Here is a 24861-nt window from a genome sequence, read left to right on the forward strand (position 1 = left end):
CAGCAGCTGACTTTCTCACTTTTTCATGAAGAACAGCATATGTGTTTTGTCTTACTCAGCAAGTCCTGGGAGTTAGAAGAGGAGAGACCTCCGAGTACTAGAGCCACCATCATGACTACCCCGTCTCTCCTTGACCCTGCCCCTACATCGAAAGTTCTGTGGGGGATCTGCTTGTAGTTTGTTTGTCTGTGTGTGTGATGCTTGCCTTCTCTCAAATGCGTTAAGTGTAGCACTAGATTTAATTTTTTAAATTTTATTATAGACCAGGCTGGCCTAGAACTCACAGAGATTGCCTACCTTAGCCTGAGTGCAGAGATTAAAGGCCTGTGCCACCACACATAATTTGTTTTATTGTATTGGTGTTTGTATGGGTGTATACATATGGGCACCAACCACATGCGCCTTGCCAGAGGAGGCCAGAAAAGGCACTGGAGTTAAAAGTAGTTGTGAGCCATTATGTGGGTGCTGGGAACCAAATCCTGATCTTTCCCAAGACCATTAAGTGCTATTAAATGACTTTAAAAATACAAGTGGGTGTGTGTGCTCACACACATGCAAGCAGTACTCTTGAGTCCTCTTCTGCCACTATATATGACCTAGAGACCTAGAAGAGTTTGTCAGGCTTGTGCACAAATGCCTCTACCTGCTGAGCCACCCACTAACCCTTTGTGTTTTGAGAGAGGTCGCCCTATGTTGCCTGTTTCTAGGGGAAGCTTGGATTACATGTTCAGGCCACTGCACTGGACTTTGCACAAAATTTCTTTTTTATTTTTTTTTTTAAAATAACAACATAGTATCTTTTATTTTTAATGTTATTTTTCATTTTAAAATTTATTTCATAGCCAGGTGGTGGTGGCACACACCTTTAATCCCAGCACTTGGGAGGCAGAGGCAGACAAATATCTGAATTTGGGGCTGGCCTGGTCTTCAGGGTGAGTCTCAAAAAACAAAAACAAAAAATTTTACCTGTATGGGTGTTTTGCTTGTATGTGCACCACCTGTGTGCCTAGTGCCTGTGGAGGCCAGAAGAGGGAATTAGATCCCCTGCCACTGGCGATGCAGACAGTTGACTGCTTTGTGGGTGCTGGGAATTGAACACAGGTTCTCTGGAAGAGTAACCAGTGCTCTTCTTAATTGCTGAGACAGCTCTCTAGCTCCCAGAATATTTTTTTTTCTTGACATTTTATATATGTAAACAATGTATCTTTTTGTCTTTTTATTTTTTGAGACAGAGTCTCACTATGTTGCCCCAGTCAGTCTTGAACTCTCAGGAATCCACTTGCTTCTGCCTCCGGGATATAAAGGCATATGCGGCCTCTCCCGACAACAATGTATCCCACTCCCCAACTACCCCCTCTCACTAACCCTCGTAGGTTTCTTTCCTTCTGGTAATCTACTGGGTCCAATCAGTGCTGCGTGTAGCATGTTAATGGATCGTGTTCGCCTGAGATTTTAAAGAAACCACAGAAGTCGCTCTTGGCCTTCCTTTCCCTTGCGTCTCCGTATTGTGTCCCAGTTCTCACTTAAAAAGTGCCAGGTTCATGTGGTCCTTAGATAGGCCGTTTTACACACATTTTCTGCAGTGACTTGGACCGAGAATTACAGGGAATGCATTTTATCAGCTGTTTCCATGACAACTCAAAAGCGGTGACGTTGAAGAAGGCGACCGGAACTCCTTTTTGGCTCTCCGAGAACGCGGTGGGGTCGGATTCCTAGGGCTGAGGGAAGGAGAAGAGGCCACGCCTGAGTCTTCCTGCAGGTTTGTCGCTAAACACTCTCTCTCTCCACGCCCGACGCAGGCTTTCCAAAGTCGCGCGGCCCCCACCCTGCCAGCTGCCTGGAACCCGGGAGCCGGAAGCCAGCCGCCTGGAACCCGGGAGCCGGAAGCCAGCTGCCCGGAAAAGCCGGTCGGGCGGCTCTCCGCTGGCGGCCCCGCCCCTCCACGGAGGAAGGCCGCCATTGGGTCTCTTCCAGGCTCCGTGCTCTCATTGGTCGCTGAGCGAAGGTCGCGGTGCCGATGCGGCCCAAAGTTTCTCTTGGTTTCCGGTGTCCCTGCTATGGCGACTCCGGATTCGCTGGCCCTGTTCACTGGCCTCGGCCTGAGCGAAAACAAGGCGCGCGAGACGCTCAAGAACGCGGCTCTGAGCACCCAGCTGCGGGAGGCGGCGACCCAGGTGCGAGTCCCTTTCCTCATGGCCGCAGCTGCCTCCTGTGCGCCTGAGCAACGCGATTTCCTCCGGCGTCCAGCTCTTGCCTTGTGGGAAGAGGAAAACTGATCTTCACAGTAAAGTGATTCATCCTAACTCACTGGGCATGGGCCTTTCTCCCTGACCCCTCTGACTCCAGGCGCAGCAAACTCTGGGCTCTACCATCGACAAGGCTACCGGGACCTTGCTGTATGGTTTGGCCTCCAGACTCAGGGATACCCGGCGTCTTTCTTTCCTTGTGACCTATATAGCCAATAAGAAGATCCACACTGAGCTCCAGCTGAGCGGTGAGACCCCCTGCCAGATCCACCCTCAAACCCTCCCTTCAGCCAAGACTCCTGTTTGCTTTTTCTGTCGAGTTCCCAGTTGCTTCTGGGTATGAGGTTGTGGACAGGCATTAGGGCATGGAGGGAGAGACCTCAGGTATGGATAGGAGAATCATCACAGTGAGAGGCCTGCTTCAGAACACATGCTTCTCTTTCTCTGGCCTCAGGGCTTCTTTCCAATGATGCCAGGGCCTAACCTCTTAAAGGGGCGTCTAGCTTACCAAAACCAGTTGAGGTTTCATGGCATGAAGGCTCTGTCAGTCCACTTGGAGCTGAGTTGCCTGGTTTGCCGCCTTTCCTTTTTCAGCTGCTCTTGAATATGTGCGGAGTCACCCCCTGGATCCTATTGATGTCAAGGACTTCGAGCTGGAGTGTGGTGTGGGTGTGGTGGTGACACCGGAACAGATTGAGGAGGCCGTAAGTCCTTTCCCCAAGGCATCCGAGCTCCTCGTTCTGGCTGTGCGAGAGTGGTGTAGCTTCTTTACGCCCACCTAGAGTGTGCGTGTCGGTTGCTAGAAGGTTTCTGAAGAGGCATCCCTGAGCCCTATGGTTTGGCTTTCTGCAGGTGGAGGCCACCATAAATAGGCACCGTCCCCAGCTCCTGGTGGATCGGTACCGTTTTAACATGGGGCTGCTGATGGGTGAGTAGAAGCTGAGACAGGGCCTTCCTTGTAGGCTGACCACTCTGGTGGTTCCTTCTACTTGGGGCATATATGAAAGGGAGGTGGGAGGATGAGCGAGGGACGCCTTGCTGGTGTCCGGACTTGGGCCGAGGTTCTGATGCTTGTGTCGGCTAGGGCTTCGTTGAGGAGGGGAAGAAGTACCTCCTATTGCCTCCTTGCAGCTTCTTGTGCCCATACTCTTAGGAGAGGCTCGGGCTGCACTCAGATGGGCGGATGGCAAAATGATCAAGCATGAAGTGGATATGCAGGTGGGTGCCTCCCTGATGAAGTTAGAATCCACGGAGGGACAAAGGGGAAGGAGGCCCTGACAGAGATAGTGGAGCCCACTGTGGAGGGGTAGCATGTGAATTAGGCCTTTGAGTTAGCATGAATCACGTCACTGTGAAGCTCAGTGTCCTCTTCCCACAAATGGGCCATGTGACCTTTCTCTTGATGTGCTGGCAAAGAATCACAAGAACATAATGCCTGAGGTGGACTGTTTATCTTGAATCAGGGCTTACATTATTTCTCTGTAAATGGCAGCATTTATTTCCCTGGGCCCAGGATAAACCCTCAAAAAGGGGGGAAAAAAAACCATTCAAGGCCAGTAGAAACATATGAGGAGGCTGGCTGGGCAGAGGCAGGTGGATATCTTTGAGTTCTAACCTGGTCGGCATAGTGAGTTCCAGGCCAGCCAGGGCTACATAGTGAGATCCCATCTCAAACAACAGCAACAACAATAAACAGTGAGGAGGTAGGGCGGGATGGGCTGGATAGGCTCATGTGGTGGGTGCTGGCAGAAAGGCCAGAAAGCCCTTGGTTGGATGGGAAGGAGTCCATCAGGAGATTCTTGTGGGAGGCCATCTCTGTGTTTGACTTTGGTATCTGCTCAGGTTCTCCACCTTCTGGGGCCCAAGATGGAAGCTGATCTGGAGAAGAAGCCTAAGGTGAGGCTAGGCATTGCCCAGGTCACCTGGTGAAGTAGAAATAGAGGGAGAAATAGCTGCAGAAGGGAGCATCTGAACCCATTTCATCAGATCTTGCCCAGAGAGAGTGATGTAATTGCTATGCTTCTCTTAGGTGGCAAAGGCTCGGCTGGAAGAGACAGACCGGAAGACCTCCAGAGATGTGGTGGAGAATGGTGAGAAGCCTGAGGTGCCTGTTACATTCAGCTCCTGACTTCTGGGCATTCTGTGTGAAGGACCTTACAGCACAGGTTTCTCAGGCCCTCACCTTATCGAGCCTTCTATTTTCTCAGTTGGGATTCCTGGAGTTTCCTTTATTCCTTTTGCCTAGGGATTGGCATTAGAGATCTGAGAAGTTTGGCTCTGTAGCTCTTGTCTCTGGGAATTGGTGAAGAGGGGCCAGCTCAGGTCTGGTTTCAAGATATTGATAGCTGCCATGGATATTTTCCTAAGTGGGTATGGTAGTTTTATTTACAAGACAAGAACTGGGCAGTGATGGTGCATGCTTTTAATCCCAGCACTTGGGAGGCAGAGGCAGAGGCAGGTGATCCCTGGGTTCAAAGTCAGCCTGGTCTACAAAGTGAATTCCAAGACAACCAGCGCTATACAGAGAAACCCTGTCTCGAAAAATACAAAAAAATAAAACCCCAAAACAGAAGTCAAGGTTCTTGATTTCTTCCTATCAGGTGAGGTTGCTGGCCAGACCCTGTCTCTAATGGAACAGCTCCGTGGGGAGGCCCTTAAATTTCATAAACCAGGTAAGGGGGCTCCGTGAAATTCTGGTGTGCTGGTGATCAGCTTTATAGCTAGGCTTGTAGAGCCAGGATCCTTGGCTGACAGCCTGGTCATCAGATTTGTTCTGCCCCTGACAGGTGAGAACTACAAGACTCCAGGCTATGTGACCACACCACACACTATGGACCTGCTGAAGCAGCACCTGGAAATCACTGGGGGACAGGTGTGAAGGGATGTGGCCAGGCAGATACTTGCTTGAGTGTCTAAGCTGCCTCCATCCTGCTTCATCTCACCCATTACCATGACCTCCCTAGGAAGAAGCATCTGTTTTTATAGGGTGGTCTAAACTCTCAGCTCATTTCTCCTATCCCATTCCTTTACTCAGATACGTACCCGGTTCCCCCCAGAGCCCAATGGAATTCTGCATATTGGACATGCCAAAGCCATCAATTTCAACTTTGGTTATGCCAAGGTAAGTGTATGTCTAGGTCCCTGTCAAGTAATATGATCACTGGCTACTCCTACAACTGTATTCCAGAAAGGTATATTTCTGTCTTGCCTTTTGTAGCTGATAACAGAGACCATAGAGGGAAACCACAGGAAACAGAAACAGGCCTCCTCAGGGACTACTGGGCTCACTGGAAGAAGACTAATATGATTCTTTAGATATAGCCATTGGATTTATGGTTTCAATGTATAGCCCTGGATGGCCTTGAAGTTATAGAGCTCACTTTCCAACTGCTAGAATTAAAGGCATGTACCACTATGCCCCATGGATGGTACATTTCTTGAATTCCTTTTATTTAACTTTTCAATTTTTTGATGTTGGTCATCAAAAAAAGACATTGATTAAAAAAATATTCTTAGGAGGCTGGAAAGATGGCTCAGTGGTTAAGAGCAATTGTTGCTCTTGCAGAGGACCTGTTTCAGATCCTAGCGCCCACATGATGGCTTATAACTGCCTAGAGCTACAGTTTTAGGGGATAGCATCTTCTAACCTGTGAGGGCACTAGTCACACACATGGTATGAGCACATGCATGCAGGCAAAACAAGTCTAAAGGAAAAAAATGGTGTGTGTATGTGTTGTTATCGCACATATGTATATGTCAAAGAAGATTTTGAACACCGGTTCTTTCCATCACGTATTTTGAGAACCAAACTCAGGTCGTTGGGCTTGCACAGCAACTGCTTTTATCTGCTCGACTGTCAATGGCTATGCTCTCCATTTTGATAAGTGCAAGCTCTCAGGATGTCCGAGTGTGATGATGTGGCCTAGAGGGCCTGATGGGTATGCAGAAGCTAACAGATGCTCCTACTCCTCTAGGCCAACAATGGTATCTGTTTTCTGCGCTTTGACGACACCAACCCTGAGAAGGAAGAAGCAAAATTCTTCACTGCAATTTATGACATGGTGACCTGGCTGGGTATGGATTGGGTGAGGCCTGGGCAGGGCTGGTGGTGCATGGACCTCCTTATGGGCCATGGCTTTGGTCATTTAGTGACTCTTGCTGGCTGTTCAGACAATGTCTCTCCTGCCCTAGGTTACACACCTTACAAAGTGACATATGCCTCCGACTATTTTGACCAGCTGTATGCCTGGGCTGTGGAACTCATCCATAGGTGAGGCTAGGCCAAAATGTTGAGCCAAGTCAGCTGACCAGGTCATGGGCCACCTGCACATTCATATCCTCTTTTCACAGGGGCCAAGCTTATGTGTGTCATCAGAGAGTGGAAGAGCTCAAAGGCCACAACCCATTACCTTCACCATGGAGGGACCGGCCTATTGAGGAATCACTGCTGCTCTTTGAGGTGGCGTCCCAGAAGGGAGGCTTGGTTTGGGTAGGCCAATGTACTGAGGATGAGATGCATCTGTGTTTAGAGTTAGCCTGATCTCTCCTTCTCCTCAGGCAATGCGCAAGGGCAAATTTGCTGAGGGTGAGGCCACACTTCGAATGAGGTTGGTAATGGAAGATGGCAAGATGGACCCTGTGGCCTATCGAGTCAAGTATACGCCTCACCATCGCACAGGGGACAAATGGTACATATTGGCATGGGGACGGGTGGTAAGGCAGCAGGGCTGTGGATTGGGGCAACAGCCAATGAAATATGGCAGAGGGGCTGGTTGGGGTTTACTGCCTATGTTCCACAGGTGCATCTACCCCACCTACGACTACACACACTGTCTTTGTGACTCCATTGAGCACATCACCCATTCACTGTGTACCAAGGAGTTCCAGGCTCGGTGAGGAGGCTGAGGTTATGGGTGGGTAGGGCTAGGGGTTCCTTTCTTGTTTAGAGTGCTTACATGCATATGAGTTGAGGTGTGGGTACCACAGCATGTGTGTTGAGATCAGAGTAAAACTTGTAATAGTCAGCTCTCGCCTTCCACTATGTAGGTTCCAGGGCTCCAACTCGGTTCTCCAGACTTGGCATTAAGTGTCTGCCTGCTGAACTCCCTCGCTGGCCTCTAGGGCTTTTTCTGCAGTCTCTTCCTGTCTCTAACCCTATGCTTTCATCCTAGACGGTCCTCCTACTTTTGGTTATGTAATGCGCTGGATGTTTATTGCCCTGTTCAGTGGGAATACGGCCGCCTCAATTTGCACTATGCAGTTGTCTCAAAGCGGAAGATTCTCCAGCTTGTAGCAGCTGGTGCTGTCCGGTAGGTGTGGCCCCTGAGTTCCCCCGAGGATGTAGCACTACTGGCATGTGCTGTAAGGTTTTCTGACTACCCTCTTATCTGTAGGGACTGGGACGATCCACGGCTCTTTACACTCACTGCCCTGCGACGACGGGGTTTTCCACCTGAGGCCATCAACAACTTCTGTGCTCGGGTATAATCCAGGGGACTGAGTGGGTAGAAACAGGCTAAGTGTGGCCATTTGTGGTTGTGGCTATGACTGATGAGTTTTCCTGACAGGTGGGGGTGACAGTGGCACAGACCACAATGGAACCTCATCTTCTGGAATCCTGTGTGCGGGATGTGCTGAATGACACAGCCCCACGTGCCATGGCTGTGCTAGAGCCATTACAAGTTGTCATCACTAACTTTCCTGCACTCAAGGTGGGCTTGTGTGCATGTGTGTGTGTGTGTGTATGCGCATGTGTAAATGTCTAGTATCTGGGATGACTCATACCTATCTCCTGCTACAGCCCTTGGACATCCAAGTGCCAAACTTCCCAGCTGATGAAACCAAGGGCTTCCACCAGGTTCCTTTTGCTTCCACTGTCTTCATTGAGAGAACTGACTTTAAGGAGGTAAATAGGGGTTTATTGCTATGACTATTTTGGGGGTCTTTTAAGATCCATCTCCTTCCTGCTCCTTTACCATGAACTAATCCCTGACAAACATGGGGATGGGAGAAGCCTTGTTCTTGTTTGCAGCTTTTGTATCTTCCATGCTTCTTTTCTTTAGGAGTCCGAAGCAGGCTATAAACGCCTAGCTTGGGGCCAGCCTGTGGGCCTGAGACATACTGGTTATGTCATCGAGCTGCAGCATGTTGTCAAGGTCAGAGACAGCCATCATCTTTCTATATAGTGCCTGCTAGAGCCAAGGTTTGTATGTAGCCAGCAGCCTTAGTAGAAACCCCTGCTCTGACTGCATCCTTCTCACTTCAAGGGCTCCAGTGGCTCTGTGGAATCCTTGGAGGTGACGTGTAGACGAGCTGATGCTGGAGAGAAGCCCAAGGCCTTTATTCACTGGGTGTCACAGCCTCTGCTGTGTGAGATCCGCCTGTATGAGCGACTGTGAGTGAACATACCTGGGACTGGGTGGTCACAAGGTGGGAGTTGCATGCTGTGGCTCTCCAGCTGGGCTCCTGACTTCCCTCTGGCTACAGATTCCAGCACAAGAACCCTGAAGACCTTGTTGAAGTGCCTGGTGGATTCCTAAGTGACCTGAACCCGGTAGGCTCATGGAGTGTGAGGTGAGGTTGTGGCCTGAGCTGGATTGGTACTTGAATTCTCTTTTTGCAGGCATCGCTACAAGTAGTGGAAGGAGCATTAGTGGATTGCTCTGTGGCTCTGGCAAAGCCCTTTGACAAGTTTCAGTTTGAGCGACTTGGGTACTTCTCTGTGGATCCAGATAGCCAACAAGGACAGGTGCTTAACTTTACCTCCATTTTTCCGCAGTACTGATGGTGGCTGCTGTTGACTGTGCTAAGCATTCTTCCTACGGTCCCTTAGTTACCTCAGGTGAAACTGGCTCAGAGGTTAAGGCCAAGCAAACATTTTATAGGGCCCTAACTGTTTTACTCTTCAAAGTACCAGGCATGCTTAGACTTTATCATAATCCTCATTAAACTAAGGGACAGCACAGTCATCTAGTCTCTTGTACAATATTACAGTTATTGAGAACCATGATCCTTTCTCCCTTGACACATCACCTCCTTGGTGATGAGGGGTAATTAAGGGGACTGGTTTTGGGCTGTTGGTCATTTTTCTTCCTTTGCCTTTTAGCTTGTCTTCAACCGAACTGTCACACTAAAAGAAGATCCAGGAAAGGTGTAACCTGAAAACATGTGGCCCTACCTCATCCTGGAGGTTTGGGGTGTCCTCACCACCCCACACTCCATTTCAATAAAGAATAAAGACATCTTCCCAAAGTCTGCGTGTTGTTTGCCTTTCTAGTATTTCAGGACCCTAGAGACATGCTGTGTGAGTTGGCAATGGTGGTGCTTACATGTCGCCTGGAAGAATGAGTTTCCCAGAACAGAGAGGCAGTGAGTACACTGCTGCCTCATACATGGCTGGAATCAGATCTGCACTTAGTATGATGAACTGGGCCGCTGCACAGTCATCCCTTATGAAGGGATCTCTTTTGTGTCTGTCTCTGTGGCCAGGCAGATCAAGAGACACATGATGCCCATTGAGAACAACCTGCCTACTGCTTAAGCATAACGAGACAAAGCATAAATGCTGTGGTGGCCTCTCAAGTTTAGAGACCCAAGGAGTCTCCCTGGATGGCTACACAGTGCTGAGATCAGGTTCCTGACCATGCTGGCCCTTAGGTGGGACCCCCATCTCAGAAGATGACTTCTCAGAGTTTGCCAGGACAGGAACAAAGCAGAAGGCAGAAAGCACCCACCACAGGCTGATGGCTCTCTGGGTTGATGTGAGCTGATGGCTGTAGGTGAGTGCCTGCAGCTTTAAAGCCTTCCACATTTTCCCTGTATACAAACACTAGGCTACCCAAGGCCCGCTTTAAGGTGGACCTGACTGTGGCAAGCTCGTCTCAGATGGTAGCTGATGGTGAGCGTTCCAGAGGTGGTTTTCTCCAGTCTATCAGTCCCCGAGCGTTTCCCAGGTGCGGTACAGCTGTTAGAGCTGGCCCCAGTTTAAGAGTTTGGGGGTCCACCTTAACCACGAGGCCGAGCTAGGCCGGGCTCCGCCTCGCGAGGAGCCGTGCGGCTAAAAGAGGCGCTAGCCAGACGCCCGGAGGTGGGCTTAAGAGGCGCCCTGCCAGACCCTGGGCAGGGGCAAGGCATCCCCGGGAGCGCGAACCTCGGGCTTAGGCTCCGCCCTGCATGGAGGGGCGTCCATGGGCGTGGCGGCCCTTCCCACAACCAAGGAACGGCTCTGGGCCCCACAAGCCTCCCTTCCCGTCCGAAGCGTTCCCTTTAAGTCCGACCGGCAACTCTCGCGGGATCCGACGCTTCGATTCTCGCGAGAGGGGCATTCGGCTCCCATTGGTTGCGAGGGTTGAATGTAAGATGGCGCCCAGGGAGCTGTGAGGAGAAAATCCTGTCGGTCTTGGAGCAGCGACGGCAGAACCGGGCCCCCGGGCGGCGAAACGGGGCCGGCGGGTCGAGCGGAGGCAGCGGCGGCGGTGGCGTCGCCGGGTGAGGGCTCTGGTGCGGGCCGGAACGCAGCGAGGCTGTGGGACTGGGACAGCAGGCCCACCCCACACAACGGCGGGCGGGGGCGGGCGGGCCGCTGCCGCTGGGCCCAGGCGACCTCGGGGCGGCCTCGGAACGGAGAGCGTCCCTCGGCTCGCGTGCCTCCGCCCCGCGGGTGGGGGAGGGGCGAGCCTGGATCCGGGTGGGCGCGGCGCGCGGGCGCGCGCACGGGGGCGCGCGCGCACGGGCCTGTTTTTTTTTTTTTTTTTTTCTTCTGCACGCGCGGCGGCGCGCGCGCTGTGCGGTCCTCTCGTCGCGCGCAGCCGCCCGACGTGCGCGTCCCCGTTGGCTCCCAGCTGTGGCCCGTGGGCTCCAGCGGCTTCCGGGGCGCGCGCCTCCCCGCGACCCCCCAGTTTTGCGGCGCGCGCCGTGCTGTTGGTTGGTCGTGCTGTCGTCCCGAGTGCGCGCCGGACACCCCTTCTGCGCGGAGGGCCGGCGGCCTGGCGGACGACCGACGTGCTGCGCGGGGAAGGTTGAGGCTTGGGCCCCTCCTGCCCTGCTGACGTCCGGTGGCTTAGGTCTGCGGAGAAACGTCGCGGCCCTGCTGTCCGCCTTGCGGCTCCGCTCCTCTGTGAGGCGGACAAGATTGCTCGCACTAACCGAAGAATGCTGTTACTTAAGCGAGGCCCATGTATTGGGTGGGTGCTTGGGGAGGGTGCCACCCTGCTTCGGAAACCGAGTCCTATTGGCCAGAGAGGGCATGGGGTCCCCCTGGGTTTCCTCACCTTGTGCTGGTGCTTTGTGCCGAGAAGGTTAACATTACAAGGCCCTGCTTTTCTTCTGTTAGAGACCAATTCTTCCATAAGCGCAATTGATACACGTCACCTCTGTGCGCTCCGGAAAGAGATCCTCTTATGTGTGTGGTACGAAACTCTCCGAGCTTTAAAATTCCCCTTTAAATCCTCAAATGCAGCCATTCCCCCCTCCCCGCGTGAGTGGGAGGGGCTTGCTTTTCTGGTCTTAGTAAGGGCTGGTTCTTAACCTTTATAAACTTGATCACTGCTTTACCTTTTTTCTTTGTGATTTCTAAAGTATCCAGCAGAAATTTCTAAAATCTGCCCGTGTTACTATGAGAACCAAGTGACTTAAGTCCTCAGCTTTTGTGTGTGTGTGTGTGTGTCCCAGTGCTGTGATATGGGGTCAAGAAAATACTAGGTTTTTTGATGGAGAACTATACAGCTCTTTTTTCCTAAGACAAAACATCTGCTAGTTTATTTTGCAGTTTTGTTACAGTAAGGTTGAAAAAAAGCAAGCTAAAAGGAGTAATGGTAGCAATCGAATTTGATAGTAATGATTTTTAATATACTGTATTTTTTTAAGAACAAAGTTAAAACTTAAAAAGAGGCTGAGGATGGAAGGAACTTCTTTGTTCTATCTTCTTCAGAATGTTAGAAGTCTTAAGAACTCAGGACAAGCAGCAGACATACATGCAACATGGTGACTGGTGAGTTTAAATCATTCATACGCTGGAAGTATGTGTGCAGTCCGCTACCCCCCTACCCCCTTGGTAATTCTGAAACTTTATAAATTCTGTCATTCATTCTTCGTGTTGTCTGCCAGAAACCTCTAGCTACTAGAAAACTGCAGATGAGGGATACTGTTTGTTGCTTGGACGACGGTCCCTTAAAATCCTAAGTCAGTGGAACATGCAGGATTAACATTGCAAAGCACCAACTAAGAACCTAAATGGTTTTCCAAAAACAAACAAACAAAAATCCTCCAAACTGTTAGGTCAAGTTTATTGAGGATGTGTTTATAAACTTTTTATACCTTTTAAGCTTGCTTATTTTGGATTATCTTTTTTTTTCTTTTAAACAAACAGCCAGTGCTTCAGTCAGCTAGTATTATCCTGGTAGATATGTCTAGTCCTCTAAGAGGAGCTTTTATACTTCTCCAAGAACTTCTGTAGTTCCGGATCTCCTTACATAAGCCTATGTTTTAAACCAAAGCTCAAGAAATGGTTGAATTTTATTGTGAATTTGTATTAACTTGAAAAAACAGGAGCATCGCAAATCAGAACCCAGTCAGGGACCTTGGGTGTGGCTGTGCTTTTTTATAACAGCTTCAAAATCAAGGATGTCTTCCTGTAAGCTTGCATGATTTTAATCAGTAGTGGTTTGTACTTTTGTGCCATGCTTCTCAATTCTGTGCTTTTTAAGTGGCAGTGCTGTCAGGGCTGAGAATGAGGTGGTGCGCGAACCTTTACTTTTCTGCATTTAGTTCCAGCTGTAAGTCCTCTCTGAGCCTCTCTATTTTCCACTAAAATATTTTATTGTGATTTCAGTTTTTAGTGGGTTTTTGTTCATTTGTTTTTGTTGTTTTGTGAAGGGATTGGACGTACAGTCTTGCACATGCTAAGCATGCACTTTAACCACTAAACTACTTCTTTGCCTCTGGGTTGTTGTGATTTGTCTTATTAAATTGCCTTGGTTGCATGACGAAATGATACAGATTTTTGCTTTCTTCAAGGGGGAAAAGGAATGGCTCTTTGGACTCACTTTAGGCTAAGGCAGAACTGTAGTTTGATGAAATGTGTTAGAAAGGTGTTTTTTCTCTTTGAAACAGCCTTTTGGAATCTTGGGCTGACCTGTTGCCAGCCCAGGAACATGGTCTTGGAACTTCTGGTCCTCTTGCCTCTACTTCCCATATGCTGGGATTATAGGTGTGCTGCCACCAAGCCCATTCTCTGGATTGGAGATCAAACCCTGGGCTTATGTGCATGCTAAACAAGCACACTACAAAACCCTCCCTCACAGTTGTGAAATATTTATGCACACTGCTCACAGATCAGATTAGTGTAGCTACCTCTAAGAAATAGAATGCCATCATCCCTGTACCCATTCCTTCTCATAGCATCCTCAGTTTTTGGAGACCACTAAACCACTCTTCTGATTTGGGTAACCCCTTCTTTTCTTTCTTGAATGTGTGTATGGGTGTTTTATCTGCACCACGTGTGTGCAGGGTCCTCAGAACCAGAAGAGGTTGGAGCCAGTTGTGAGCTGCTTTTGGGTTCCTGGAGTTAAACCTAGGACCTCTAGAAAGAACAGCCAGTGCACTTAATTACTCCAGAACCGTCTCTTCAGCCTGATAATATTGTCTTTTGTCTTTATTCTTAACCACCTTTGTGTCCCTAAACACAGTTTTTGTTTTGAATTCTGTGTATACACATGGGATTTTGCTTTATGATGATTATTGTTTTCAAAACAAGATCTTACTATGTACATCTGGCTGTTATGAAACTCGCTGTGCTTTTGTCATCCTTTTTTATGTGTGCAGTTTGTGGTAGTTGATGTCCATTTCTGTATTATACTGTTTGGTTGCAACTCCATGCTTTTTCATGTTGGTAAACATCTAAATTGCTTCTAGTTTATAGATATTAGTGCTACTATGAACATTTGTATGTATTTGAATGTCATACATTTAAGGTTAGGGTTGCAAGGTTTTTTATCGGAGGGGTACACACACACACACACACACACACACACACACACACACGTACACGTGTGTGCTCTAGCTGCATTTCTACCTGCACTTAGCTGCATTGCTACCTGCACTGCAGGCCTCACTATAGATGGTTGTGAGCCACCATGTGGTTGCTGGGAATTGAACTCAGGACCTCTGGAAGAACAGACAGTGAGTGCTCTTAATCTCTGAGCCATCTCTGCAGCCAGGAAGGGATATTTTCAACTTGACTAGCCAGTGTAAGTGGCTGTACCAACTTAGAGCCCATCTGTATTTGATAAGAATATGTATTTTAAATTCGTGGTTGAAAATGTGTGTTGTTTAAAAATAGAACCATGATGAAAAGGTCCTTAAATTTGGGACTTCCCAGTAAAGGCGTGGATGAGTGACCCCGACAAACTTGGTGGAAGAATAGAACTAGGGATGTTGTAGAGATGGCTCAGAGGATAAGAGCATTGGGTGCTCTTCCAAAGGTCCTGAGTTCAGTTCCCAGCAACCATATGGTAGCTCACAACCATCTATAATGAGATCTGGTGTCCTCCTCTGGCCTGCAGGCCTACATGTAGGGGGAACACTGTGTACATAATAAATTAAAAAAAAAAAAAAAAAAAAAGAATAGAACTAGGTTTTCCACTCTGCTTCTTTGGCAATAACTCCTTACCTTAGTTATAACAAACATGACTAGCTTCCTAAAATTAGTTTTTTTTAAATGTGAAAATGAGATTTTTAAATCAAACTAAGCTGTGAAGAACCATTCTTAGAGTAGGTACTTTAAGAGAGGTTTGAGTCTCGTAGGCAAGACTGAGGCAACTCAGGCTATGTATATTCTTAGAAATTTAAAACCTAAAAAAAAAAACAAAACTTGGCTAAACCAAAGGTAGAGAGTTATCTTGTTTGCAGTCAGCCACAGTTTGAATTCCTTGTTACACACTTTCCCCTCTCTTACTGCTATACTGGACTAGTCAAACAAACAAAAAACAAATCCAAGGAGGCAGAAATAAATAACTCAAGAAGGTGAGTACTAGAATCATCTCTTACTACCTAAATAGAAAAAGAAATTAACGGAAGTACCCTTGGAAATGGTTTTTGAGTGATCTTTCCAGGAGTACCATTGTGTTCTAGTGATAAGAGTAGCTCGAATATTAAACTTGTGTCAGGCATTGTGTTAATTATAGCTCTAGTAAACCGAGTAGCTTGAGGCAGATAATTAGCATATAGAAAGTGGTTTGGATCTGTTGATTGGAGCTGGTTTGTCTTTATTGTCCTGCAAAGCAGCTATACTTGAGGTGTTTAGAAGCAAATGCTTTTTTACTGACTCTACCTACTAAGGGTTCTGCTGTGTTTTCTTTTTCTATGATGAATCTCATCTGACCGCCAGATAATGGGGGTACTATTCCCAAAGCTTCGTGCTTTTAGAAGTCTTATAATTAATTTCTTTCTGCTTCTCACCTGGTTCTTTGGCTTAATTAGGAGTCTTTTGTCTCTAGGTGTTGGTGGAAGGTAGTTTATCTATTATGGAGCCTCAGGAGTGCCCTTGTGTGTTGTGGGCTACATCTTGAAGAACTTAACACTCTTCATTATTGTAAAATTTTTGGTGCTTGATGATTTTGTTAAGAGTTGAAGATTTTTAGGGAAAAGCCTATTATTCAAAAAGAATTGTCTCACTGTTGCAGTATAACCACTGCAAAAGAAGGATGACTTATTAAATATCTTTCCATTAATGAAAGTTGTGGAAAATACAGTAGACTTTTACACAGAAAGAAACAAATTTGTCAGCTAATTTTTGGTGTTGATTTTTTTTTTTACTTTTTTTTTCTAATAAGTAAAATTGTATGAGTTACCTTTTTTTTAAAGTACATCTAATGTATGTTTGTTATGAAATATTTTCAAGGTTGTATGTGGCATTGGGGCAAGACATACCCCCTCATTCCATTTTTGTCACACTTTTCTTAATTTAAAAAAAAATAATAATTTTTTTTGAGCCAGGCTGATCTATCTCAGGTTTGTTGTATTGTCTAGATTAACATATTTTTCAAAAACAGTTGTGGTTCTATAAATACCAGTGGAATTTCACTGAAAAATCAACTTTTTTGTTTTGTTTTGTTTTGTTTTTTTGAGACAGGGTTTCTTTGTAGCCTTGGCTCTCCTGGAATTTACTATGTTGGTTGGCCTTGAACTCAGAATCAGAGAGATCCAACTGCCTCTGCCTCAGGAGTGCTAGGATTAAAGTTCTGCACTACCACCACAGCCTGGCTTTGTTTTGGTTTTTTTAGGCATCATCTCTGTGTAGTCTTGGTTGTCCTGGAGCTCCATGTGTAAGCCAGGCTTGCCTTGAACTACTGTTTCTGTTTCTGCCTCCTGAGTGCTGAGATCAAAGATGGGCACCACTAAGCCTGGCTCACGGTATTGTTTTAAAATAATACCTAGGAACTAAGATTTTTATCAGTGGTAGAATACCTGCTTGGTATCTGCAGGGCCTTAGGTTTGATTCCCAGCTCCGCCAAAAAAATACACGGAGAAACACGACATTACAGGTAAAGCTTTTAAGTATATAAGCAAGCTGGGCATGATGGTACATACCTTTAATTTCAGCACTCTCAGCATTTAGGAGACAGAAGCAGGCAAATCTCTGAGTTTTCATGGCCAGACTGTTTTCCATAGTGAGTTCCAGGCAGGCCAGAACTCTACAGAGAATGACAGCTTTTCTCAAAAAACAAAAGTGTGTGTGTGTGTGTGTGAGAGAGAGAGAGAGAGAGAGACACACACACACACAGAGACAGAGAAGTAAACTTTTGGAAAAATTTGTTATACTGTTTTTTGTTTTCCAAAGCACTATTTGTATGTCAGGTTGAAGCTACCTTGATGAACTTTGGTTCATTGGGATACTGTAGCGTAATGGATAGTTTTCAGGTTTGCATTGGCCTGGAAATACTGAGTTTCTATGAGATAAAGGTTTATTGTGTTGTTGCTGCCATTGCTCTTCTTCCTTGTCTCATTGTCCTTTTTAAATTATGAGCCAGATGTGGTGTTTGCCTTTAATCCCAACACATGGAAGACAGAGACCGGCGGGTCTCCAGCTTGCTCTACATAGAGTTCCATGCTAGCCAAGGCTACATAGGGAGACCTTGTCTCAACTGCAGGTACCCACAGAAAGCAGAAGAGGGCACTGGGTCCTCTGGAACTAGAGTTAAGTTGGTTGTAAGTCCCCTGACACAGGTGCTGGAAATAGAGCACAGGTCCTCGGTTAACTGCTGTGCCATCTCTCTAGTTCCATTGTTGTTGGGTATTTGTGGAGAAAAGTATTCGCAGTATGTTTATTATTAGAAAGAGTTGTTATTGGATTGTTCTGTTTTAAAGCATCCAAATATAATTTGTATATTATATAGTACCCTACAGAAATGTTAATAATATCAGTAAAGTAATAGCCAGAAGACCATCTGTTTTTCTTTGGTTTCACTGTTAGCCCTGGATATGTAGAGATTTTATTCTTCCCAAGATGTGTACTAACGAGCTGGAGAAATGGCTCAGAGGTTAAGAGCAGTGGCTCTTCTTCCAAAGGTCCGAGTTCAGTTCCCAGCAACCACATAGTAGCTCATTAACCATCTAGATCTGGTGCTCTCTTCTGGCATGCAGACACAATACTGTATAAATAATAAATAAATCAATCTTTTTTTTAAGAGATGTGTACTAACAATTTATTTGAGAAAAGCAGTACACTTTTTTACTTGAGTTACAGATGTGAATAGGAAGAATCTTTTTTTTTTTTTAATTAAAAAAAAATTTTATTCTTAAACTAGCCAGTGGTGGCTGCATATGCCTTTAATCCCAGCACTTGGGAGGCAGAGGCAGGTAGATCTCTGAGATTGAGGACAGCCAGTATTACATAGAGAGACCCTGTCTTGGGGGGAAAAATTTATTTGCATATGTATGTGTCTGCCAGTGTCAGTGGGGGTTATAAGAAGGCATTGAATCCCCGGAAGCTGAAGTTATAAGCTCCCTAACGTGGGTGTTGAGATTTGAACCTCCATTCTTTGGAAGAACGGCAAATGCTCTTAACCACTCAGCTATCTCTTCAGCCCTGCAAGAAAGAATTCCAATTAATTATTTTTAATTATTTATTTATTTTTATTTTATGTACATTGGTGTTTTGCCTGCATGTAGGTGTCTATGAGGGTGTCTGGTCCCTTGGAACAGGAGTTACAGGCGGTTGTGACTTGCCATGTGTGTGCTGGGAATTGAACCCCAGTTGTCTGAAAGAGCAGTCAGTGCTCTTAACTGCTGAGCCATCTCTCCAGCCCCCTAATTAATTCTTAATTCTTGTTAAAAGTATTTAAGAAGCACCTTTCCTATTTGAGCTATTTAGAGAGGAGTGGGACACAGTTTTATACAGTTTTGTCTCCTAGGAGTTTTTGAGTCAGATGGAAGAAAGTATCCAGTTACCCACAAACCTGAAATCTGTAGCATAAGGTAGAAAGTCTCAGCAGTAAAAGAGAAACTTAAGTGTTTCTTTCTTGATGGCTCAGAGGAACAAATCACTTTTCTAGACATTTGAGACAACTTGAGAGCCCTTTTTGGCAAGAAGCTTGACTTGGTTTGTATTACTCTGTCAACTGTGGCTGCTTTTTGCTGCCTGAAAGGATATTGCAAAGGCAAGTCTTGTCAGGCACCGTAGTGTCTATAGGTGATTGTGCTTTTTGTTGTTGTTGGCTTATTTTTAAACGTTTTTACATTTATTTTTTATTGTGTGCGTGTGTGCCAGGACATGTGTTCTGAAGTCAGCAGACAATTTGTGGGAGTTGGTTCCATCATTTAACTAACTCACCACTAAAATTCGGAAATCAGTTTTGTACATTTTTTCATCAAAGTATCTATGACAGAAATGACCTGGGCCTAGTAATTCCTCAGGAGGCCAAATCAGGAAGATCACCACTACCCTGCTTAAGAATAAAATTAAAAAAAAAAAAAAAAAAAGATTCTTTCTATTACATGTTTAACTCAAGAAAAAGAAGTGTACTGCTTTTCCCAAATGAATTGTCAGTACACATCTTGGGAAGAGTAAAACTCTACATATCTTTTCTTCCATCACATATGTCGTGGAGACTGAATTCAGGTCACAGGTCCTGAACACAGACATATTTACCCTTGAGCCATCTTGTTGGCTCTTTTGTTTTGAAAGTCTATCAGTTGCTTTTGTTGGTCCTGCAGATGACCTCAAACTTTTGGTTCTCTGGACTCCCTCTCCTAAGTGCTGAAGTTACAGACTTGCCACATCTTGCCATTTTATGTAGTGTTGGGGACAAAACCCAGGGCATGCTAGGCAAGCAAGAACTCTACCAACTGAGCTATATCCTCAACATCAAAAGATGTAACCCTACCTGGTCTTAAACTCAGGATCTTCCTGATTTGGCCTCCTGAGGCATTACTAGGCCCAGGTCATTTTTGTCATAGATACTTGATAAAAAAAAAATGTGCAAAATCAATTTCTGATTTTTAGTAGTGACTTAGTTATTTAAGGTACTGCTCAGTTCCTTATAATGTATTTTCTGTGGATATGAATGTTTGTACCCATGTACCATGCCTACATGTATCACATGCAAGCCTGGTGCCACAAAGGCCAGAAGAGGTTGTCAGTACTTAGAATTGTAGATAAAGGTGCTTGTGAGAATTGAATCCTGGTCCTCTGCAAGACCAGCCGGAGCTTTGAGCACCGGAGCACTGAGCCATCTCTAGCCCAATTTCCAGTTATTTTAATAAAATTGGTCAACATTTCTCTGGTGGTGCCTGTATCCAAGCACTGTACATACACATATTCTTGCTCATGTTAACACTGAGGTAAGTGCTATTTTATTTCTGTTTAATAGGAGAAAAATTGAAGTTAACTAGTTTGCCTAAAGTTGAAATAGTTGATGTCAGAATGCAATTTTAAATCAAGCAATATGGCTCTAGAGGCTATGCTTTTATTAGCCAGGCTGCAAAAGAATGTGAGCAGTGGGCGCTAAAATGAAATTGTTGATTTTGTCCTTTTTTCTGTTTCCCTTTCCTTTCCTCTTAATGGTGGTTCAGTATATATAGTATGTAGTTCTCACTGCTTCTGATTTGGGATTCGCTTGCCTCAGCCTGCCAAGTCCTGGGATTACATGTGTTTAGGAAAACAAGGAGAGCACCACTAAGTCCAGTAGGTTTTTGGTGTTTCTGATGGGAGATTAAGAACACATTCTCTGTCTTTTAGGTCTTGCCAGATAGCATACATAAATAACTCTGTACTAGGACATACAAATAGTAATGGAAATAAAATATGTCAGTAGGGGCCAGGTAGCCAGCCAAAGTTACATGGTGAGACCCTGTCTCAAAAAATACCAAACAAAAACATGTCAGTAAGTAGGAGCAGTCCTAGCTCCCTCCCTTTGTTTGGTAGTCTTTTCTGTGACAGGTAAGAGAACAGTTTTTATTTATTTGAGACGGGCTCTCATGCTGTAGCTCTGACTGGCCTGTAATTTACTATGTAGAATGGGTTGGTCTCAGAATTTTAGATATCCACCTGCATCTGTTTCCCAGGTCCTGAGAAGTATGTTTAAATTGTGTTTTAGTTTGATAGTTTGGTTTAAGAAATGCTGAAGGCAGCTGGGCATGGTGGCGCACACCTATAATCCCAGTACTTGGGGAGTCAGAGGCAGGCAGATCTCTGTGAGTTTGAGGCCAGCCTGGTCTACAAAGCAAGACCAGGACAGCCAAGGATACACAGAAAAACCCTGTCTTGAAAACAAACAAACCAAAAATACACGTGCTATCTTTTGAAAGAAATGTTGAAGGCTCAAGCAGTGGTGGCACGTGCCTTTAATGTCAGCACTCAGAGACAGAGACAGGCGGATGTCTGAGTTTGAGGGCAGCCAAGGCTACAGAGGGAAACCCTGTCTTGGAAAACCAAAAGAAAAAAAATGTTGAAGGAAGATGGGCATATTATACTGATTTATACCTGTAATCCTAGCACTCAGGAGGCTGGAGGAGGATTAAGTTCAAAGCCAGTCTGGCTACATGGAATTCTAGTACAGACTGGGCAAAGGGGCTGGTGAGGTGTTACAGCAGGTGAGAGTACTTGTGTAAGCCTGTGACTTTCATCCCCAGAATCTGTGTTAGGTGGAAGGCGAGAGCAAACAGAGTTGTCTTCTGCCTCTGTACAATTGTCATGGCATGTGTGCCCCTGTGTTGTCTTATGCACACACTAAACATTAAAAACAAAAACAAAAACCTGACAGAGGCTGGGCACAGCACTCTAAGGCAGATGTAGGTGAATCTGTGTGGGTTTGAGGCCAGCCAAGGATTCATAGTGATATCCTATTAAAAAACAAACAAAAAGACCTGTGGGGGGAGAGAGAAAGGTATAATAAAACTTTATTTTGAAAGTTATATGTATGTATGTGTATATATATGTGTGTATATATATATATATATATATAATATGTGTATAATATATTCCAATATATTCCATTCTCTTTGCCATTGCATTTATATATTTCAAGATAAAAAACAATAGGGTTGGCAAGGTGGCTTAGTAGGTAAAGCTACCTATTGCCAAGCCTGATGATCTGAGACCCACATGGTGGAAAGAGAGAACCAACTCAAGTGTGTTGTCCTCTGACCTCCACACGCATGTACCTTGGCATGTGCATGCTCCCACCCCAATGAATTAACAAAAAAAATACAAAAGCAATATGCTAACAGTAGTAAAATATTGATTATACATTTTAATTTTAGGAACCCTAAGGACTCTGCAATATGAATAATTCTCTGGAGAACACCATCTCATTTGAAGAATACATCCGAGTGAAGGCGAGGTCTGTCCCGCAACACAGGATGAAGGAATTTCTGGACTCACTAGCTTCTAAGGGACCAGAAGCTCTTCAGGAGTTCCAGCAGACCGCTACCACCACCATGGTGTACCAGCAGGGTGGGAACTGCATTTACACAGACAGTACTGAAGTGGCTGGGTCTTTGCTTGAACTTGCTTGTCCAGTTACAACCAGTGTTCAACCACAAACTCAGCAAGAACAGCAGATCCAGGTTCAGCAGCCACAGCAGGTTCAGGTAAGAGGAAACATTTATTTTTTTATTTTATTTTTATTTGTTCTTTTGGTTTTTTGAGACAGGTTTCTCTGTGTAGTCTTGGCTATTCTGGACTTGCCTTGTAGACCAAGCTGGCCTTGAACTCACAGAGGCCTGCCGGCCTCTGTCTCCCGGGTGCTGGGATCAAAGGCATGTGCCACCATGCCTGGCAAGAGGAAACGTAGTTGGAGCCTGTTAATAACCTTTTATTTTCTCTCATCGTTTAGGTTAGTTACAACAAACATAGAACATAGAAATATTGGAGGTTATTTTACCAAGGTGGGGAATCTTTGATATTTAATGTGGACTGATATAGTGGGACTTTTTTAGGCCCACCAGCCAGCAGAATATATAAAAACACAGTCTTATTAATATTTTAAAGCTTAGGTGTTTTAGCTGGGCAGACTCAGCTGGCTCATCTAACTTAACTATTCTAGTCCAGGACCTGCCACTTGGCTAGTTCTTAACCTTTCTGCTCAGCCCTGTACATCTGTTCCTTCCCATGTCCCTGGGGAATTTACCACCTCTGATCTCCCATCATCCCCTTCTCTGCCAGGAACATCCACTTCCCATTTTTTACTCAGCTATTTACTAAATCCAATCAGATACAGTTTTAGATTGCTTCAGGCAGGTGATGTAGGAACAGATTATTTGTAAAATATGGGACCAGTGATAGGCCATAGTTCTCTGTTGGTACAGAATTAACAATTGAATATACAGAGACATACCTTCACACAGTGCACCCCAAAAGACTGTAAATATCTTCAGCTGCTGTAAACTGTAAAGACTGCAGGCACTTGCTGTTTGCTGTAGAGAGCTTGAACAGTACAGAAAAGTAGAGGTTAGCACTGCCTTTGAATGTGACAGCTTCATGTGACTGAGCCTTTCCTTCTTTCTGTGACAGTCTGAGAAGAAAGCACAGGAAACGTTTTGTCTCATTATTATGGAAAGCAGAATTCAGAACTTGCTTTAAAATTAAAATTTAATGTATTGGTGATCTTCATTTAGTTTATAGGTCTCAAATATCTCTGATCATTTATAGAATTTAGATTGGTGTTTTCTACCTTAGCTTCAGATAATTCTAACTGGCATTAAGCTTATTCAAAATGGAGGAGTGACTACATTGGCTGATGAGGTTTTTCTTTTTTAAGGATCTTTAGGTGAAACAGCAGTCTCCAAGTAGTTTTCTTGGCTTTGTATTATGGTTGCGTGTCATTTTACTTTGAATGCTTTTTACACCAGATAATAGGAAAGATGAAAAACAGAATGGAAGAGCAGAAATGTGTCTGAGCTAGAAGGTTTGACTGTGTGTGGTCAGAAGGAAAATACTATGAGAAATTGGGCTCTGAAATTAGAGGTTGGCTATAAATTTTTGTTAACACCTTAGTTATTGGCATGATTTTAATTTTTTTTTTTATCTGTAAGAAATGGAAACATACCAATTATAGAAGACTAAATGGGATAATGGACAAGAAAATTATTCTCTTAAGTTTCTTATAACTTCCTACTTATTCAAGAGCTTGAGATTTTGAGTGGGATAGACTTTTCTTTGAAACTGGGTGATATTCATTATTAAATCATTAGTATCACATCATTTTAGTATTAACAACATTTTTCCTAAAGCTCATGTTTATAAAAGAAGAGGTAGTGCTGGGTGATGGTAGCACACACCTTTAATCCCAGCACTAGGGAGGCGGAGGCAAGAGAATCTCTGAATTTGAGGCTAGTCTGGTTTACAGGAAAAGTTCCAGGACAGCTAAGGCTACACAGAAAAACCCCATCTTGGGGACGGAATGGGGAGGAGAAAAAGAGGTAGAAATAAAATAATTCATAAGATAGGATTCTGAGAACACACTTTTTTCTTCTGTTCTTTATATTTTACTTTTTTTTTATTTTTTTTATTTTGAGACAGTGTTATAGTCCATGTTGGCCTGCCTATCTTCAAACTCAAAACATACTCTTGCTTCAACTTTCTTAGTGCTTGGGATTGCAGATGTATCACCAAGTCCAGGAACATTTTTCTCATTAGTGAATGTAAAAACTAAGACAATTCCTTACAGTGTGAGGTGATAAAGACTAGCATCAAAAGAAGAGAATTGATTCCCCAAGGTTGTCCTTTGACTTCTCTGAATATGTATGGTGGTACATGTGCACTCATATATTACACAAAACACACGTTAACATGTTTTTAACCCTCACTAATTTTAACCACAGGCAACTCGAGTATAATTTATGCATTCTGAAGCATGAGGAAGGCTGAGGCTACAAAATAAGATCCTGTCCAGAAGAAAACAAAAGGAAACCCCTAAGGTGTCTGGCTGTGATGGCACACATAGCTGTAATTCTAGCTCTTGAAAGGAGGAAGCAGGATTGTGAGTTCTGGGTCTGTCTTGGCTAAAACCATGAATCTGAGAACTTGCCAAAATAAAGTACAGATACAGAACAAGGTGACAAGAAAATGTTTCATTAGGAGAGAACTGTTGGGAAAGATAGAACATTTCTCTGGATT

General features: G+C 45.1%; 2 protein-coding genes across 5 annotated transcripts in view; both read left to right on the forward strand.

Annotated features, from left to right (window-relative positions):
* The first annotated feature begins 2024 nt into the window (after window positions 1-2024).
* Qars1 (glutaminyl-tRNA synthetase 1) lies at window positions 2025-9497 on the forward strand. Its single transcript, XM_055629918.1, has 24 exons — window positions 2025-2174; window positions 2347-2494; window positions 2841-2950; window positions 3099-3174; window positions 3400-3464; window positions 4089-4142; window positions 4276-4336; window positions 4847-4918; window positions 5033-5118; window positions 5281-5367; window positions 6221-6320; window positions 6438-6516; window positions 6597-6705; window positions 6804-6934; window positions 7046-7138; window positions 7418-7555; window positions 7640-7727; window positions 7814-7957; window positions 8047-8151; window positions 8309-8401; window positions 8513-8640; window positions 8733-8799; window positions 8869-8994; window positions 9352-9497. The coding sequence occupies exons 1-24, from the start codon at window positions 2058-2060 to the stop codon at window positions 9400-9402; spliced, it is 2328 nt and encodes a 775-aa protein (XP_055485893.1). The 5' UTR covers window positions 2025-2057; the 3' UTR covers window positions 9403-9497.
* A 799-nt stretch (window positions 9498-10296) lies between these two features.
* The window catches only part of Qrich1 (glutamine rich 1), a 47994-nt gene continuing 33429 nt past the window's right edge, over window positions 10297-24861 (forward strand). The window contains exons 1-3 of one of the 4 annotated variants that reach the window (XM_055629915.1): window positions 11058-11428; window positions 12175-12234; window positions 22005-22334. In XM_055629915.1, coding sequence (XP_055485890.1) covers window positions 22026-22334 — 309 coding nt within the window. In that variant the 5' untranslated portion in view covers window positions 11058-11428; window positions 12175-12234; window positions 22005-22025. Of the gene's footprint in view, window positions 10734-11057; window positions 11429-12110; window positions 12235-22004; window positions 22335-24861 lie in introns of those variants that run through there. The other 3 variants (XM_055629914.1, XM_055629917.1, XM_055629916.1) reach the window with 3 other exon arrangements.

The sequence above is a fragment of the Psammomys obesus genome, unplaced genomic scaffold (genome assembly GCF_907164565.1).
Source record: "Psammomys obesus unplaced genomic scaffold, mPsaObe1.curated_primary_1811, whole genome shotgun sequence".
Taxonomy (NCBI): domain Eukaryota; kingdom Metazoa; phylum Chordata; class Mammalia; order Rodentia; family Muridae; genus Psammomys; species Psammomys obesus.

Bases quoted from the DNA above. Each gene is read 5' to 3' on its own strand.
- Qars1 (XM_055629918.1), top strand. From the start codon at position 2,058: ATGGCGACTCCGGATTCGCTGGCCCTGTTCACTGGCCTCGGCCTGAGC. The intron at 3,465-4,088 runs GTGGGTGCCTCC...GTATCTGCTCAG, and splicing joins AGCATGAAGTGGATATGCAG to GTTCTCCACCTTCTGGGGCC. The intron at 7,728-7,813 runs GTATAATCCAGG...TTTTCCTGACAG, and splicing joins TCAACAACTTCTGTGCTCGG to GTGGGGGTGACAGTGGCACA.